The following is a 17,923-nucleotide window of genomic DNA, read 5'->3' on the forward strand; positions in this document are numbered from 1 at the left end:
ACTACACCCTCTTCTCTCTCACTATCCACTAACAATTAAGAACTAACCCGCTGTCCTGGACAGACAGCCCAGATAGCTGAGGTGTGTGCCCAGGACTGCGTGCTTGAACCTTAATTGGATATAAGCACGCAAATTAGTTGAAATGAAATAAAAATGTTAAAAATGCAGTCACGACTTCTACGTCTATCCAGTTGCCAGTCTGAGCGTTCTTACAACTCGATGCTCGTCATATAACCGATTAGAGTGAGTTGGATAAATTACAACGCATCCGTCGAGTTGGCCAACTTCGTCGTAACAGTTGACAGTCTGAACCTAGCATAATAAAATATTGCTAACATGAGACCACTGTTTTATTGAACCAGTCGACTTTAATATATTGGTGGACCAGTATTTTATTATATAATGCCTATTATATGATACTTTAAGTCCATCAGTATGTTCTGGCTCATGCTTATAAAACTCTGCAGTTTGCAGACTTAACATCTTGAGTGTAATACGTAGTTTTATAAGCGCAGATCCAATAATGATTGTCTAGCGTCATTATTGTTTTGACTAATCCTAAAGTAACGTTTGGCCATGTTACAATTTTGACTGCATACTTGAGTTATGTTTGGCATCATTACTCGTATGTTATTTTGAACGTAATGCATTTTTGGTCTTGATTATTAATTTCAGCAGCATTTAAGCACAATTAAACACTTACACATTATAATGTCTATTTCAGGTATCTATTGATAAGGAAAGTCTCAGCATCCACACGTTGATAAAACACCTCTCTGGATCTATGTTTGAAAAGATCCATTGCACAGCTATGTCATGTCTATCCGAGAACGAGATATTTCCAAATATCAAATACAAATTCAACGGCCGACATCTGCACGTGTTGACACAGGTAGAGTAGGAAATCCACTGCCTTCGCATAGACTCGTGCAAACGCCCACATTTTACAGAATCAAGTAATTACTGGGAACTGGGAAACTCTTTTTACGTGCCCCTATCCACAGAGGTTCAGGCACGCCCACCACGGATTTAGCCTCTGACTTCGCCAGTGACTAACTCCGGAGCAGGAGGGGGGGGGGGGGGGGGGTTTGGGTAAGTTTGAGGTGGGCGGAATTTGGAATAAAGCCATTTAGTAAGGTCGACGCGAGCGCGGACCAAATAGCAGACACTTCGTAAACTTGAAGTACACCGAGTGGGAGCCGTGCTCTGATTGGCTGAATTTCGATTCCTCGGTGAAGCCTGTATTTTACCTAAGTCTACAAAGAGTAGCTGCATCCAAAACATGTCCGGACTCTAAAATTTAACCAAAAATAGTTAAGACTGCTCGGCCAAAAAGTTTTTAAGGTGATTTTGAGCAATTGAACGGGCGCCGAAATAAAGTGCGTTAGACTATTTATAAAAAAATAAACATAAGAATTTTGAACTGCTTCGAAAACGTTTAAAGTCTAACTAGCCCAAAAAAAAAGAGGTTACTCACGGAGGCAAAGGAGGTTGGTAGGAGGTTGGTATAACAGGACTCATGGCGAGGTGATGGACTGCCCAGGCCTGAAGTTGGGGAGTCCTTCAATCAAGACCTTGATATTCCTGTAGATGGCTGCCGGATATATATCTCTCAACACTATCTTGAGGATACGATGGATCGTTGAGTTGGACATATCCGGTATCAAGAGTCCTTGCCTGAACAGTCCGTCCTGTTGTGCAGTCACGTGGATCTGGTTGCCAGATCCTGTTGGGTGAATTTGGTATTTTCCCGTTCCGTTGGGTAAATTTCGCCAGTTGTTTTCATTCCAGAGTCCCTTCAATTGGTTGGTGTCGGTGAAATCGCCGTGGATAGCACCCTGCCATTTGGATGGGATGTTGTCGCAGACGATAGTCCATTCGGATTGGTCGAGTGTCCCCGGTTCGGACACCGTTGACATCTTCCTCCTCTTGGACTCCCGTCCGGCTGCAGGGTCGGCAACAACAGCAATGGAAGGCGCTTGTGGGCTCGCTGGGGGGTCCGTCACGATGACGTGCCCAGTTTCCATCTCAGCAGGTGGGTCGTCAGGAGGGATCGCCACTGTCAGTGGAGCTGACAGCTTTGGTCCCCCCTGTTCCGCTCCTAGCGAGTGCTTCCGGTCAGAAACTGGGAGCGGCTGCGCAGAGTGAACCGCCCCCGGTGGTTTAGCCACCGGGTTTGGATCACCCTGTCTCGCTCCCGTTGGTCTGCTCTTCCTCTTCGGGGCAGGTGGGACCGCTCCTGGCGGTTGAGCCGCCAGGTTTGGTCCCCCCTGCGAAGTCTTAGGTCGCCGCCTCCGGTTCCTCCTCTTCGATCCTGATGAGTTGGTAGCTCCGTAACTCAAGGTTACAACAGCACTGTCTCCGTTGTGTTCAATGCGGTACTTGACTAGTGGGCCAAGTACACGCAACACAGCCCCCAGGGTGGGGGGTAGAGAAATCACCACGTTCTCGCTGGACAACTTCATTGTCTGAAGGTCGAGGTAAGAATGTCAAGTAATTAGAACGTGCAGAGGCAGATCCGGGATTTTATAAAGGAGGGGTCACAAAGGTCAATGAGCCCAACTCCCAAAAGGAAGCAAGAGGTTTTGAGGTCGTGCTCCCAAGAAAACGTTGAATTAAAGATGCTTAGAGACGCATTTTCATGGCATTTTACTGTTAATTATTGTGGATGATGAATGAAAAAGCCCACCCCCAAGGAATATAAATGTGCGTACACGGTGGAATCGGTGACGTTTGTCAATTTTGTTTTCTTTTACGGATTACGTTTACGTCTGCGTATACGGATTACGGATAAATGTAGTCCGAACGGACGTAGAAAGTGTGATTCTTTCCACATCCGAATAGTGTTATATACCCTATGTATAGCTGGTATTCAAAACTTGTGGCACGACGTTTCAACCGTTTCTCAACCGAAATAGGTTAAAAAACGACGTATGGTACTGAACGTTACCTATTGTGGAACGCGCACACCGTGTATGTTCGTGTCGCGCAAGTCATGCAATTCTGTCTTTAGAACTTCAATTTTAGTTTTAATAATTTAAAATGGATCGACCTGATCTAACTTGAAATTTAAAATGGCCGTTCGATTTTATTTTGACGTGATTAAAATGGAGAAGGGGGCAGTTATCCTACAGACAAAATACTAAAAATTATTAGAGGAAAAAATATCTCCCTTTTGAGGTTGAAGTACTTTTAAATCAGCCACTTATTTTTCGTTTACGTTTCGAATGAAGAGTTAAATAAATGCACGATATCATCATCTTTTTTAGGTTGGAATATTTTCTTACCAGACGCAACACGGCGATAATGAGACATATGAAGGCTTTGGTGTGGATATTCTACGTGCAGTTGCAAAACACCTCAATTTCAGGTTTCTGCTCAAATGTCTGTTTGCCTGTACCTAAGCCGCACAACCTACGTCTTATTTAGCTGAGTATTAACTTAGTTCATTGTAACTATTCAAGAAAATTATAAGTGTATACAAAAGTTGCTATGGGAATTAATGTAGAATATGTCAAAATTCATCTGAATCATGCAACTGAAAATGTCACACGTGCGAACGCACCTCTTGTTTAATAATCTTCAAGTTTATGCATATTATTTGCATGATATTTGTTTATATATGTTTTCGATTTTGTTGGTACATCTGACGACGCATGCTAAGAAATGAAGAATTATATTAAGCTCATATTGCCAACTGCCAACTGCCAGCAGAAAGTTGGCCAACTCAGCTAATGGGTTATACGACGAGAATCAAGTAAGAGCGCTCGGATTAGCAACTGAATAGTCGTAGAAGTCGTGACAGCAGAACGTAGGCCAACTTTCTGCTGGCATTTGGATGTCTGAGCCTAGCACTATGAAGCATTATAAATAAAATAAGAACATAAAATATTATGATAAAGCATTGCTATAATGAAACTATGCTACATCGTATTTCAGCTACACTATTTCTGAACCAGCAGACAGAGACTGGGGAGTGTTAATAAATGGATCCTGGACTGGGTTGGTAGGAACTATGGCTAGAAGGGTAAGCCTCCGTTATTATGTAAACTAATTTAAATCTATACTATGGAACACCTAATTAATCAACTACCGGTCTCCGTCCATCTGTTCCTCTGTTCATCTGTCTTTCTGTTTGTCCGCCTACCTATCTGTCTGTTTGGCCATCTACCTCACATATAGTTTTCCAGATATTTGTTTTCGCAATGCCACAAGATACTGAACTGAAATTTTAGCCTTATCATGTACAGTTACAGATCACGTTTGACGTTCATGGCGATCTACCCATTTTGACAGAGTCATGGCCCGTAAATGTAGGAAACAGAAATATATGTTGGACCCGGTGCTGGACATGTATTGCTTTAGAAGTGCTCCCAACTGCTGGTTGAACGATCAGCGCCTTTCACCACGACTGCATACCAAGACAAACGTTTTAACCTGTATACATAATGCAAGATGTCGCTATTGAAGGACGTATTTCCAGCAAGATCTAATTGTATTCGGAGTTGTGATAATATATTGTAATTGGGACACACAACCAATAAATCCTAATACATCGGCTACCAAAAGTAAAATAGAAATGTGTCTACTATAATTAAATATTAAAAGTTGTTTTAATAAAATATTGGCGTCTAGCGACCATGCTTGTAGGATCACACAACTATAGCATGCCAGTCGACGGAATATGTCAGTGATTTAAATCCATTGAAAATATTATCCTTTTTATGTATTTTATTTTGTTGGGAACCAGAACCGATTTGACCGTTACGTTATGTAGTGTTAAAAGAGGAGGCAACTCGTACAAGTGTGCTGTGAAAACAGAGTTGATTCTTGCAGACGTTTAACAACAGTTGTTTCCCTTTCCAGATCTCTCGAAGTAAAGAGTGATAGGTTGCTTGAGTCTTAATTAGACATAAGCACGAAAATAAGTTGAAATGAAAATGTTGCGTAGCTATTTCACTGTTATTTATTTTAGTAACATGACAGCGTTAGGCTATTCTGTTATTTTAGTGTAGAAAATTAACCATTTTGTTTGGTTTGTTTTAAATGATACACAAACTAATGACTGTAAAAACATGGGTGATGGGTCACCTTATAGACCGTGGGCCCACTATAACCCCCCCCCCCCCCCCCCCCCCCCCCCCCCCCCCCCCCCCCCCTAGGGATTTTTCAAGATGAGTATATCTTTGAAGCCTATCCATAGACATATTCAAATCAGCTTGTCTGCAGGCAATCTGTTGGTGGGTGTGCCTGTAGGGCACGTTTGAGTGTAGGCACCCTATTTATTTTTAACAGGGCAAATTTCTGATCAAGGTGAATTTTCCACATAATTTTCAAAAATATTTGAAAATAATTCTGGACTATATCACTGCTTTTACTTTAAAGCTGAGTTACTGGTGAATGTATTCCACCAAAAAATAATACATTTTTGGCATCTGACTAAGCATAGTGAGTCAATGAATTTGAAATGTCCTGAGTATTACAAACATAGTATATGAAAAAACTGCATGGCAATGTTCAAGTTAACATCCAGACATATTTTGAACAGGTTTAAGACCAAATTATGAATGCTATTCATGCTAAATTACATGTTCATAACAACAAACCACAAAGCAATGCAATATATGTGGTATGGATATAGTACCGGGGGTATACTCACCAGCAAAAGCTACACAGTTCCCGATATACGTAATTCTCTATGTACATGTGTATATATACATACCGTACCTAAAACATTCTGATCCTTTTATTATTGTATTGTATTTAATATCTGAAGGCAGCATTACTTAAATATGGTGCAGTACATGCTGTATAAACCATTTACATGGATATTTTGAATATTTTTATATTACACACAAGTCTTACAAACATAAAAAGTGAATTTACATACCATTCTAGGCAAGTCTGCATTACATATACAATTTATCTGTCTCACAACAATTCATCTTACAATAGCTAGGTTTTTTGTTGCTTTTTGTAATATTTTAGAATTGCAGTTCTATTTATATTATGCTTAACTTATGTTTTGGTGTATATATTTAATATCTACATAGAATATTGTCATCAGGCAAATATCTAGCACTATAAAAATCTAACTTTCATTCCCAATTCTCAATCATTTTATGTGACCCAACTATGATATATGTGAAGTTTACAATTTTCTATTTCTACATCCTTCCTTTTATTCTATTAAGTAGATGTTAATAACAATTACAAAACAATATAATATGAGGTATGAATAATTATATACTTCTCAAAATAAGTTACTAGTAAGCAATGCCAGAAATGTATTAATTTCTATGTATACACATACTTAGGATTGCCTGAAGCTTTTATTATTAAGAAACCAAATTGACCTGGGTTTTTTTTTATAGCATATCGAGGCTTCATTATTAAAATATGGTTAAGTATATGGAGTTTATATACTATGTTCACAAATTTATGAAGATGTCCCTCTATTCTTAGTACCAACCAATTATAAGTACCTTTCCTCGGATGTGTGTTAAAACATTTACAATTCATCTATCTCACAGAAGCTTGTACTATTTTTAAAAACATATTTGTATTTAAATTGTGCTTAATTTATGCTTAGGTTTATATAATTGACATCAGATATAGTCATCAGGCATATCTAGTACTTGACTTTCTTTCCTGTTTCAGTCTTATCATCTGACTCAAATATAATGTCTATTATGTTCACAATATCTGTAATTTCTTATTTTGTCCTCTGGGCCTTTGCTCTTGTTCCTCCCTGAGTATGTCAACAGCTCTTGTTATAAGATCACAAACCATCCAATTCAGCTTCAGTATTGCTTTGAACATTTCTCAGCCATTTCTATGTGGTTGAGGAATACCCTGGACTTTGTGATATGACTAATATCATAAGAGACCATGGCAATTTGCTCTCTTCCAATTTGCTCTATTGGTACAGCATATTTTCAGGGAATATCTACTGGATTGAAGGTTTGCAACTAATCCACAGTAGCATAATAACAGCATTCGTGATTTGGCACTAAATTTCTCATGTGAAAGGGATTCTACCAAGCCACACTTGATCTAAGGAATCCCTACACAAGTCTTAAGAGACTAGAAGACCATTTAAATGAAAAAAAGAAAACTCTGCCCTCAGCTTCTTGGGAAGAGGGTTCTATTTGTGAGACAAAGCACATGTTTCAAACGCAAACCATGTCTGAGGGTGTTTTCAAGTGCACAAGAAAATGCAGAAACAAAGATTATACTTCAATATCTGTACATTGCTGCCAGTTCACCATCTCAGATACAGACATTTGTATACACTCAATTTGGCAACAAGAGGCATCTTATAGATGTGCACAACATCATTAAGGATGCAGGGAAGACACCAACTAGCAATTCCAGCTGTGCTTGCCATTACTGGCTATGATACCAACAGTGCTTTTATGCAGAATGGAAAACTGGAGGTTTTGAACATTCTCAAGCAACACCAAGACTTCCTTGAAATGTTGTTAGCTCATGGAAGTTCAGCAAAAATTGATGTTCATATATTTAAGAAGCAGATCATTTCATATACCTTCTCTATGGGAGTGCAGGTGCGAATAACATACAAAAACATCATGACTTGACAAATATCTGGAAATATTTGTTGCCAAACCAATGATGATAATATTGAACTACAGTAGAGTATAAATCAGCCTTCTCCACTCTACATGTATGTATTCACTGAGAATGCTCTGAGAATACACATAAAGAGAACAAATTGCCAAGTTGTCATTTGGTATCAGTCATGCCAGGCATACCAGGCTATTTCCCAACCAAATGGTCATATGGCTGAGAAATAGTGATATGATACCATGAGAGCTGATGGACATACTGATGGGGGAACCAGAGCAGAGTCTGGAGAAGGAAATTGTGAACATAACAGACATATTTTAATTGTATGGAAATGCAAAGGAATATGAAAGGAAATCAAAACTTTCCTAGACAATATTTGATGTAGAAACTAATTATATACACTTGAGCATAAGTTAAGCACAATGTAAATATAAAGGTAAATCTAAAAATATTACAAACACAGACTAGTATAAGATGAACTTCTGTGAGATAGATGACTTGTACATGTAATGCAAAAGAAATTATGGTAGGTACACAAAACTGATGCTTTAAAATTTTTAACACTGGTGTTTAGTGAAGTGGGACATATTCATAATATTGATGCACATACATGTATACTCAACAAAATTAATACATATTGTTATACACGCAAAAAACACTGGGATTTCATATAGTTATGAAAAATATTGAGATGAGCATTAAGCAAGTATTTGTTACACATTTGTCAGAATGTTTTTTGCCATTGTGTTCCCTCAAAATTGTTATTTAAGTCATTAAGTTTAAGAACATGCCACAATGCTGACAACTTTCAACGGAAGAAGTTGTATTTCCCCCATATTTACAGGAAAATGCTAAAATATCTATTGGACCTTAATTAATTTTGTTGAGAATAGTATAGGCAGATATACTGAACCATATTTGAATAATGCTGCCTCAATATATTAAATACAATGCAATTTTTAATAGTAAAAGGTTCAAGCAGCCCAAAATATGTGTAAATATAGAAAATAATGCATTTCAGGCATTGCTTAACTTTTGCCGATGAGTATATCATTATTCATACCACATGTTGCATTGTTATTTGATTTGTTACTATTAACGTCTAGTATAGGATGAATATCATTCATTTTGGCCTTATATCTGTTAAAAATTTATATGGATGACAACTTTATCACTATATTTAATTTTTCAATATAGTGTTTTTGGGACACAAAATGTGCAACGGTACCCCCATTCAAATGGCGATATTTTTTTAATCCACCAACATTTTTGCTGCAGACAAGCAGATATTAAATTCATATATAATGAGGTATCTAAAAATACTTGTCTCCAAAAATCCCGGGGGGGGGGGGGGGGGGGGAGGGTTTCGGTATCTTGCCCATGGACTATTACGGAAATGTTAGAATACGCTCATGACCGGCGTAGAATGGAAACTCAATCTACACACTACACAGTATGCATGCCTGATAAGGATCCACCAAATCCTACTAGTTATTGCCCTATTGTTTTGACGAGTTGCATTTGTAAAATCATGGGACGAATGATCAATCGTAGGCTTGTCTGGTATCTTGAATCTCAGAAATTGTTTACTAAAGTGCAATGTGGATTCAGATCTAGATGTAGCACGGTTGATCATCTTGTTAGATTTGAAACCATTTGCAGGTAAGCTTTTATCCATAATCAGCACTTGATACCAGTCGTTTTTGATTTGGAATAAGCTTACGGTAGCACATGGAAGTATGGGATTTTAAAATACCTGCATGGCATGGGCCTAAGAAGTCTACTTCCTGTTTTTACTTCTCAGTTTTTTAAAGATAGATTTTTTAAAGTTTGGGTAGGGCCGACTTTTGTCTGACATTCACCTACATGAGGATGAGTGTACCTCAAGGTGGTATCCTGTCTGCAACTTTATTTTCTCTGAACATTAGCAGCATCTCCCAGTGTTTAAAACCTGGTGTTGATTGCTCCTTTTATGTTGATGAGTTTCAGATTTGCTACAGATAGTCCAATATGAGTATCATTGAACGTCAGTTGCAGCTTTGTTTGAATAAACATCAAAAATGGGAAACTGACAAAGGCTTTAGGTTCTCAAAGCCAAAGACTGTCTGTATGCATATCTGGCAGAAACGAGATCTCTACGTAGACCCACTGTAGTTTCTGGACAAACATCCGATTCCAGTTATGGAGGAGAGCAAATTTCAAGGGGTTATATTTGACAGGAAACTTTCTCGTGTGCCCCATCTAAAACATGTTAAACAGAAAGGCTTAAACGTTCTCAATATTTTAAATAAAAGTTATTGGTAATACAGAATGGGGATCAGATTGACAAGTTATGCTCCGGCTGTACAGATCTTTAGTCATATCAAAACGTCACTATGGATGCATTGTGTATGGGTCGGCACGCAAGTCTTATTTGCAGATGTTAGATCTATACACAATCAGGGACTTAGGCTTTGGCTTGGTGCATTTAGAATATATACTGTGGAGAGCTTGTACATCGATGCACACGAACCTAGTTAGGGTGCTAGACGTGTAAACCTTTCTCTGCAATATGGAACCAAGATTAAATAATTCCCGAAACATCCAATAATGATAATAAATATATGAAGCTGTTTGATGCAAGGCCGAATGCTATCCTTACATTTGATTTCCAACATTGATTTAACACACACTTTGGAAACTCCTTCATATTTTGTTTTACCTCCTTAGTGTATCAAACAACCTTGGTGTATCAAACAGCCTTGGTGTATCAAACTAGCTAAAATCGTATTTGACTCTTGTGCATCTGAAGAAAACTCGCACAGATGATGTTGTATATAAACAATATTTCATGGAAATTCAAGACAGATACCGTGATTACATTCCTGTTTATACACACGGGTTACGGGATAGGAATTATGTGGCTTGTGCTTCCGTTTTTTCATTGGACACAATAATTTCCACTAGTTCCAGCTAGTGCTCCATTTATTGTGTAACAAAGGCCGTGGTATGTACTATCCTTTGGCGACAGCGGGTTTCCTCTCTCTGTATATATATGTGGTTCTTAACCATATGTCTGACACCATATAACTATAAATAAAATGTGCTGAGTGCGTCATTAAATAGAATATTTCCAATAATTTCCATGAAACTGCCCGATTTGGCATCAGTCTTTAGTGTTGAAGTTTGGCAGTCATTAAAGCTTTTGAAGGAATAAAAGATTCTATTGCATACAAAGTTATCATTTTCACAGACTCACTTTCGTGTCTCCAAGCTTTACGAAATGTGGAGCTGGAACACCCCTCAGTTGGAATAGTGATACGAACATGTACTTTTTATACATTGTCAATACGGACGTTGTATTTTGTTGCGTGCCCAGTCATGTTGGCATCAGGGGTAAAGGAAAGTAAGATTCAGCTGCCAAGTCTACTTTGGATTTACCTCATGACAGGGTTGGTGTACCGTATACTGATTTTAAACATAATATTAACCAATTTATCTTTTCAGCTTGGCAAGGAGATCGGTTGCGAACAGACTTCATTCGATCAAGCCAGTCCTAGAAAGTGACAGTCCTCGTATATGGGGTGGGGGGTGGGGTGGGATGCAGAAAGGAAAGGGAATAGTATTTTGTCGTGTCGCATTGGTCATACATACTCGACTCATTCATTTATTCTGAAGAAGGATCCTCTGCCTTAGTGTGAACACTGCCAGTGAACACTGACGGTGCATCACATGTTAAGCAAACTAGGAAAGTTATATTTGGTAGAAGAAATGTGATGGAATCATTTCAATTCCATCCTGAACTGTTGTTCAAATATCTTCGTGATACTAAATTTTATTCTAAATTTCCATTTTACCTATCTGTGATATTTGTATTTTTGCTGGGTTCTTTCAACTGCGTTTTAATTTAACCCTTTAATTTTTATATTGAAGTTGATCATCACTTCTTTTTCACTAACAATAGTTTAATACCCAATAGTCGATGTAATTTTCGTGCTTGGGTGTCATTAAATATCCATCCATCCATTAATTAATTAATTAATTAATTATATATTTCAATTAGTGGAGAAAAAAGAAGAAAGAACGGGGAACAGGAAACTGACCTATGAGGCAGACTCTCAATTTATATTTCAGGAAGCCGACCTCACAATAGGGGACCTGACAGTCCACGAAGACCGCAACGAAGTGATGCACTTTCTTCATCCTGTAGTCTACATGACGAACATCAAAGGGCTGTACAAGAAAGACGATGTCCTGGAGACAAAATGGACCAGTTACATAACGATCTTCAGAAGCAATGTGTATCTGAGTATATTTGGAGTATCGGTTCTTGTGTCCATTCTCTTTGTAGTGATTGCCAGATCAGCGAATCGCCTACACCGTGGACTCGATGAGAGTGCGTTGGTCGTCTGGCTTGATGCATCCTGGTTCACACTTGCAGCTTTGGCGAAGCAAGGTTAAAGTTTGTTTTGTTTAACGACACCACTAGGACACATTGATTTAGTAATCAAACGTTTGGTAATTTTGACATATAGTCTTAGTGAGGAAACCTTCTCCTTTGTTTCCATTAGGGATCTTTTAGATGCACCATCCCGCACACAGGACAGCATATACCACGGGCTTTGATATACCAGTGGTGGTGCACTGGCTGGAACGAACAATCCCCCACGCGAAACAAGGTAGACAGAAGGACAAATAGCATCTGATTAGGATTAAAAAATTGTAGGCTACCGGGCAGGTTTGATGATGGTAATCTGGTGTATTTTAACAGGTGTAGACTACCACACACAAGGCATACCCGGCAGGTTGATGGTGATATCCTGGTGTATTTTAACAGGTGTAGACTACCACACACAAGGCCTAGCTAGCAGGTTGATGTAGGTAATCTGGTGTATTTTAACAGGTGTAGACTACCACACAGAAGGCCTACCCATCAGGTTGATGATGGTATCCTGATGTATTTTAACAGGTGTAGACTACCACTCGTAAGGCCTAGCCATCAGATTCATGATGGTATCCTGGTGTATTTGAACACATGTAGACTACCAAACGCAAGGTCTATCTGGCAAGTTGATGATGGTATCCTGATGTATTTTAACATGTATAGATTACCACACGCAAGACCTACCCGGCAAGTTGATGGTGGTATCCAGGTGTATTTTAACAGATGTAGGCTACCACACGCAAGATCTACCCGGTAGGTTGATGGTGGTATCCTGGTGTATTTTAAAAGGTGTAGACTACCACTCGCAAGGCCTAGCCATCAGATTCATGACGGTATCCTGGTGTATTTTAACAGGTGTAGACTATCACTCTCAAGGCTTATCCGGCAGGTTCATAGTGGTATCCTGGTGGATATTTGCCATCATCATGTCAACGGCGTATGGTGCTAATCTCATATCACAGCTGTCCGTCCACAAAGAGCAGAAACCTTTCCACAATCTGGCTGAGCTGATACGAAGTGAGGACTATTCGTTTGGTTTGATTGAACCCAGTATTACCTCGATGATATTTCAGGTAAATTAAAACAATGCAGTTAAAGAGACTGTCCAGAATTTAATGTTATTTAACACCTTTCCCACTTAAATTAAATAGTCAAGTCTTTTTAGGATGTGTATGTCTGTGTATATTAAGTGTTTCTTGCCGCCCTACGTTTTGTAGGAGAACAACATGGATTTCTCATCCAGGTATATTCATAAAAGCCCTGTGATAACTACGAACAAAATGCATATTAGGAATGAATACGGAATTAATTAGGAATTAATACTACTGCAGGCGAGATATCTCGCCCGACGTCACGTCAGTCGATATACTGTACACTGTATACAGTGCATTCCCCAATTCATATTTCCCGCCGTTTTGCACACGACACTCACCGGAAACGGAAATATAATTTTAGAAAAAAGATTTTTTTTCAAAACGGTGGTTTTTGTTTTGATTTTTTCAATTGAAAATACCTTGAAATTTTGAGTTCAAAAAGTGGTTTTCGGCAAGTATTTTCGCTTGACAACAATGGCGGCACGTCGCGGTAATTTTCAGGGATCGATAGCTGATTGTAACAGCTAATTTGATAATAAATTTGATCGTTTTACCAACAACGAAAATACTCAAATATTGCAATATGAATCGTAGTTCGGGTTTAAAAAAAAATTCTGGTCAGAAAACCACTGTTATCGGGAATAATGGACATAAATACTGGACAGCTGGCCACAAATGCCTGTAAGTAAACGCAACTTTTTCGATTTTTTGCCTAATTTTAATCACCATTAGCCGATCTAAAATAATAAAAATTACAAAAAAAGACACGAAAATAATACTTACCGATTCATATATGAACTTTATTTCATGTATTTATGAAACATTTAAGTGAATATATGTGAGTAAAAATTATAAACTTGTACCCACTCAACGTGGTTTTTTAAAAATTAATCCAGTAGTCTAAAGGTTAATACGTAAACGTAGTAGTAAAAAAGGCTATGTTAGAGAGAAACATCTTACAATGGAAGCAGACACAGAGTCGTCCCTTTAAGACATTAAACATATATAAACAAATGGGTAGAAACTTGAAACGTAATTGCTTTGTACAAGAAGCCACCATCTCACTTTTAACTGATGCACGATATCCAAACAGATGTCAGTGGTGTCATTGTCAAGCCTTATTATGTCGGATGTTTAAAAATATTGCTTAAGCAGCAATCATATAGTATTTATTTTATCTCACTGTTCATATTCGTTCGATCCTTTGAATTCTATCTCATTTTTTTTTCCCGATCTGGCAGATGCTATATTTCAACATCTTTTGCTGTCCACCTTCACATCCCGAGATATGCAGTGATTATGGTAGCAACCAATATGAATCAAGAATCTGCACTAATGAACGCAGTATTTCGTTACTTTTATTATGAAAATATTATTGCCGTGTAGATAGCCATCTGTCATTTGTCGACGCTGTCGTATATATATCAAAATATGTGATATATGTGCAATCAAAGTATGTGATATTTTTCAGATCACATACTTTAAGAATTTGATAACTTTGCAAATTAGCTGTAAATGAATTGAGGTCATAACACTAGGTTTATTGACATTTAAGCAAACGTACTAGGGTGACACTCCACAATTAACATGTCCATTCATAGTCATCAAATAAAAACGAGCACATTTAATACGAGCACATTTCAATAGCAATTATACACTGAAAGCTATCCAGCGTTCAGAAAACAAAAACCCCCCACGTTATGCACTAGTTTATCTTGATGTAAGGACATCCAAAATGATGTCATTCACGTTTGACGTCATTTCCATTCAAAAAGAAACTGCGCCACATATCCGTACGTCATTTGAATATCGCGTAATGGCTGACTGGAATTAAAATTACGCATAATATTTACAAAAACAGTTTGTATTAAGCTTGAAATTATATGATAAAGAGATTATTACCCTCATGTGTTTTGGTATCGACAGTAGCATATATTAGGAATAAAAATAATGTATTATGCCTGCCTCGATATATGTATTTTTGGATGGATGTCCTTACATGAAAATAAACTAGTGCATAACGTTTTGTTTGTTTTTGTTTTCTGAACGCTGGACAGCTTTCAGTGTAAAATTGCTATTGAAACTTGATTATGTCACCTTCTCGTAGAGATAAATTTGCACAGACTACTTGACTTGAAATATACACTGCGTGCCTGTTACTCTTCAGAATTTTTCTTACCATCAGCTGTTTTGCAAACATTTTAAAGGGCACAGGCAAAAGGTTATGTTTCCGATTTTTGACCACGTAGCCATAATTGTATTACATAGCAAAACATCGATAGCAACTGGGATAAGATTACTGTTTAGATAGCTGTATTATAAATAATATCTCACTGATTCCAAACGAAACAGGTTTTGAAGGGTATGTCTAGATCACGAATTTTTCTTATGCACGGATGCGAATCGAGTAGATCTCAACCAAATGTTGAACATACTAAAAGGTTACGGTGATTTCCGGTTTAGATCAGCTGTGAATACTAGGTAGCTTATAGCAATAAACATTCAGTGTAGCAGTGTAATACATGCGTCTGTATAATTGGGTTCTGAAAACGAGCTGAATACGATGCGCTGTTTGGCATTAGTGGCTTCACCAGGACACGCCTTTACAAAATGATGGAATGAATGAGTGCGTGAATGAATGAATGAATGAAAGAATAAGTATTAACGAATGAATGAATATTTAACGACACCCCATCTCAACGATTACATCGGATATTGTTTGTCAAACAGAGGTAAGTATATGAATTGATTATCAACATCACTGTAAACATTCTAAAGTTAAATTAAAACAGTGCCCTTACAGAAAGCCAAGACAGGATGTTGGTAGCACTGTTTCTATATTTGTTTCAGAATACGAAGTCTGGAAGCGTAAAACAAGCATGGTCTGTTCTAAGAGAGAGGGCCAAAACGAATCCAGAAGTTTTAGATGCTAATCCTGCAAATCACTTTAAGATGGTGGACAGTGGGAAATACTGCTATCTAGGATCGAATTACTATCTGGAAGCTTACCAAGGAAAGGACTGCACATTGAAAATGATGGACAGCCCAGTTTCATGGCAACATTTAGCCTTCGGAATGCCCAAAGGATCACCACTCATAGACGAATTTGAGCGAACGTAAGTTAACACACAACCCGTTTCAATATGCTGAAATGTTAAAACATAATTATGCTGAATGTCGTGCCAATGCACACGGAATTTGGAAAAAAACCCTGAAGGTTAATATCTAGTTATGTTTCCAATAGCCGCTACATGAACGCAGAGAACATTGGTAGAGCACTGGTATGAAAAAAAGAAAGTTTGTTTTGTTTAACAACGCCACTAGAGCACATTGGTTTATTAATCATCGGCTATTGGAAGTCAAACATTTGGTCAGTTTTGACATATAGTCTTAGAGAGGAAACCCGCTACATTTTTCCATTAGTAGCAAGGGATCTTTTATATCACACAGACAGTATAGCATATACCACGGAATTTGATATACCAGTCCCCTGCGCGTGCTGTAACCTCACCGTGGTGCAGGGGTGTAACATTCTCTTTGAGAATGGCCAATACAGCACAAATTGAAGTTTAGAGTAAAATTCGGTGTCCGTAAAATTCGGTGATATTTGTATTTGTATTTTTGGCACAGTTCTTTACACTGTTTTTGTTTAAACCTTGAATTTTTATATTGATGTTGATCATCACTTTATTTGCATTACCATAGTTTGACACCCAATAGCCGATGTATTTTTCGTGCTGGGGTGTCGTTAAACATTCATTCATTCATTTTTGATATACCAGTCGTTGTGGACTGCCTGAAACGACAAACAGCTGAATGAGCCAACCGACACGGATCGATCCAGACCTTTGATATACAGTCAAACCTGTCCTAGCGGCCACCTGTACTCCGCGGTCACCTGCCTTAAGCGGCCACTTTTTTCCCTTCCAAACGATTTATAATGTAAGTGCACCTGTAATAAGCGGTCACCTGTCTAACGCGGCCACGTAAATAGGATCCCAAATCGCTAAAATACCTGTATTAAGCGGCCACAGTAAAGTTTTACTATTATATAAAAAGGGATATTTTAATAACAGTGATATACATATATATATTTACAGATTATTCATTCTCAATCAAATCGGATTTGTTGCAGACAGAAGGAAGAAATGGTTTAAAACCAGAGATCCTGAAGAGTGTCGGTCTTCAGCATCAGTGAAACCTGTTAACTTCGCTGATATTCAGATTGCGTTCTACCTGCTGGCAACGGGAACTCTCTTTAGTATTATGAGCTTACTTTCAGAAATTGTAATAGCTTCAACCAAGAAGCGCTAACTATTAAAATGCAAATGATCATTGACATTTGTTTTAACAATATCTGACAGTGGTATTAAAATATTCAAATCATAAATAATAGTTTGTAATTTGCATTAGGTAATGGTATTATATGATGACCATGCGAGATGATGCTTTTGACATGAACAGTGATGCATTAAATATGCATGACCAATCATTGATTAGTTTGCAAAATAATTCACCCGTCGTGTACTGACTGTGAAAAGACTGCCACTACCTGCCTCGGTGTTATTGTGGTTTAAACCATCGGACATACTCAATGAGTAGGTATAAGGCCACTACACCGACTTCTCACTAACTATCTGTGTGGTCCTTAACCATATGTCTGACGCCATATAACCGTAAATAAAATGTGTTGAGTGCGTCGTTAAATAAAACATTTCCTTCTTTTATTGGTCTATGGATTTTAAAATTACGCGCCAAGTTGTGTTGTTGATTATATTGTTAAAACAGTTTATATTACATTTGTTTATAAAACTGT

General features: G+C 38.0%; 1 protein-coding gene across 1 annotated transcript; it reads left to right on the plus strand.

Moving 5' to 3' along the window:
• The first annotated feature begins 7,839 nt into the window (after positions 1 to 7,839).
• Positions 7,840 to 17,541, plus strand: LOC121370064 (glutamate receptor-like). Its single transcript, XM_041495165.1, has 5 exons — positions 7,840 to 7,887; positions 11,704 to 12,025; positions 12,869 to 13,086; positions 15,958 to 16,223; positions 17,208 to 17,541. The coding sequence occupies exons 1-5, from the start codon at positions 7,840 to 7,842 to the stop codon at positions 17,419 to 17,421; spliced, it is 1,068 nt and encodes a 355-aa protein (XP_041351099.1). The 3' UTR covers positions 17,422 to 17,541.
• The last annotated feature ends 382 nt before the right edge of the window (positions 17,542 to 17,923 follow it).

Source organism: Gigantopelta aegis, chromosome 4 (genome assembly GCF_016097555.1).
Source record: "Gigantopelta aegis isolate Gae_Host chromosome 4, Gae_host_genome, whole genome shotgun sequence".
Lineage (NCBI taxonomy): Eukaryota > Metazoa > Mollusca > Gastropoda > Neomphalida > Peltospiridae > Gigantopelta > Gigantopelta aegis.

What these genes read in the sequence shown, in the direction of transcription:
- LOC121370064 (XM_041495165.1), top strand. Translation starts at nt 7,840, where the DNA reads ATGGACATACTGATGGGGGAACCAGAGCAGAGTCTGGAGAAGGAAATT. An exon ending in TGCAGCTTTGGCGAAGCAAG is followed by an intron (nt 12,026 to 12,868) that starts GTTAAAGTTTGT and finishes GTATTTTAACAG; the next exon opens with GTGTAGACTATCACTCTCAA. An exon ending in ATAGACGAATTTGAGCGAAC is followed by an intron (nt 16,224 to 17,207) that starts GTAAGTTAACAC and finishes ATATATTTACAG; the next exon opens with ATTATTCATTCTCAATCAAA.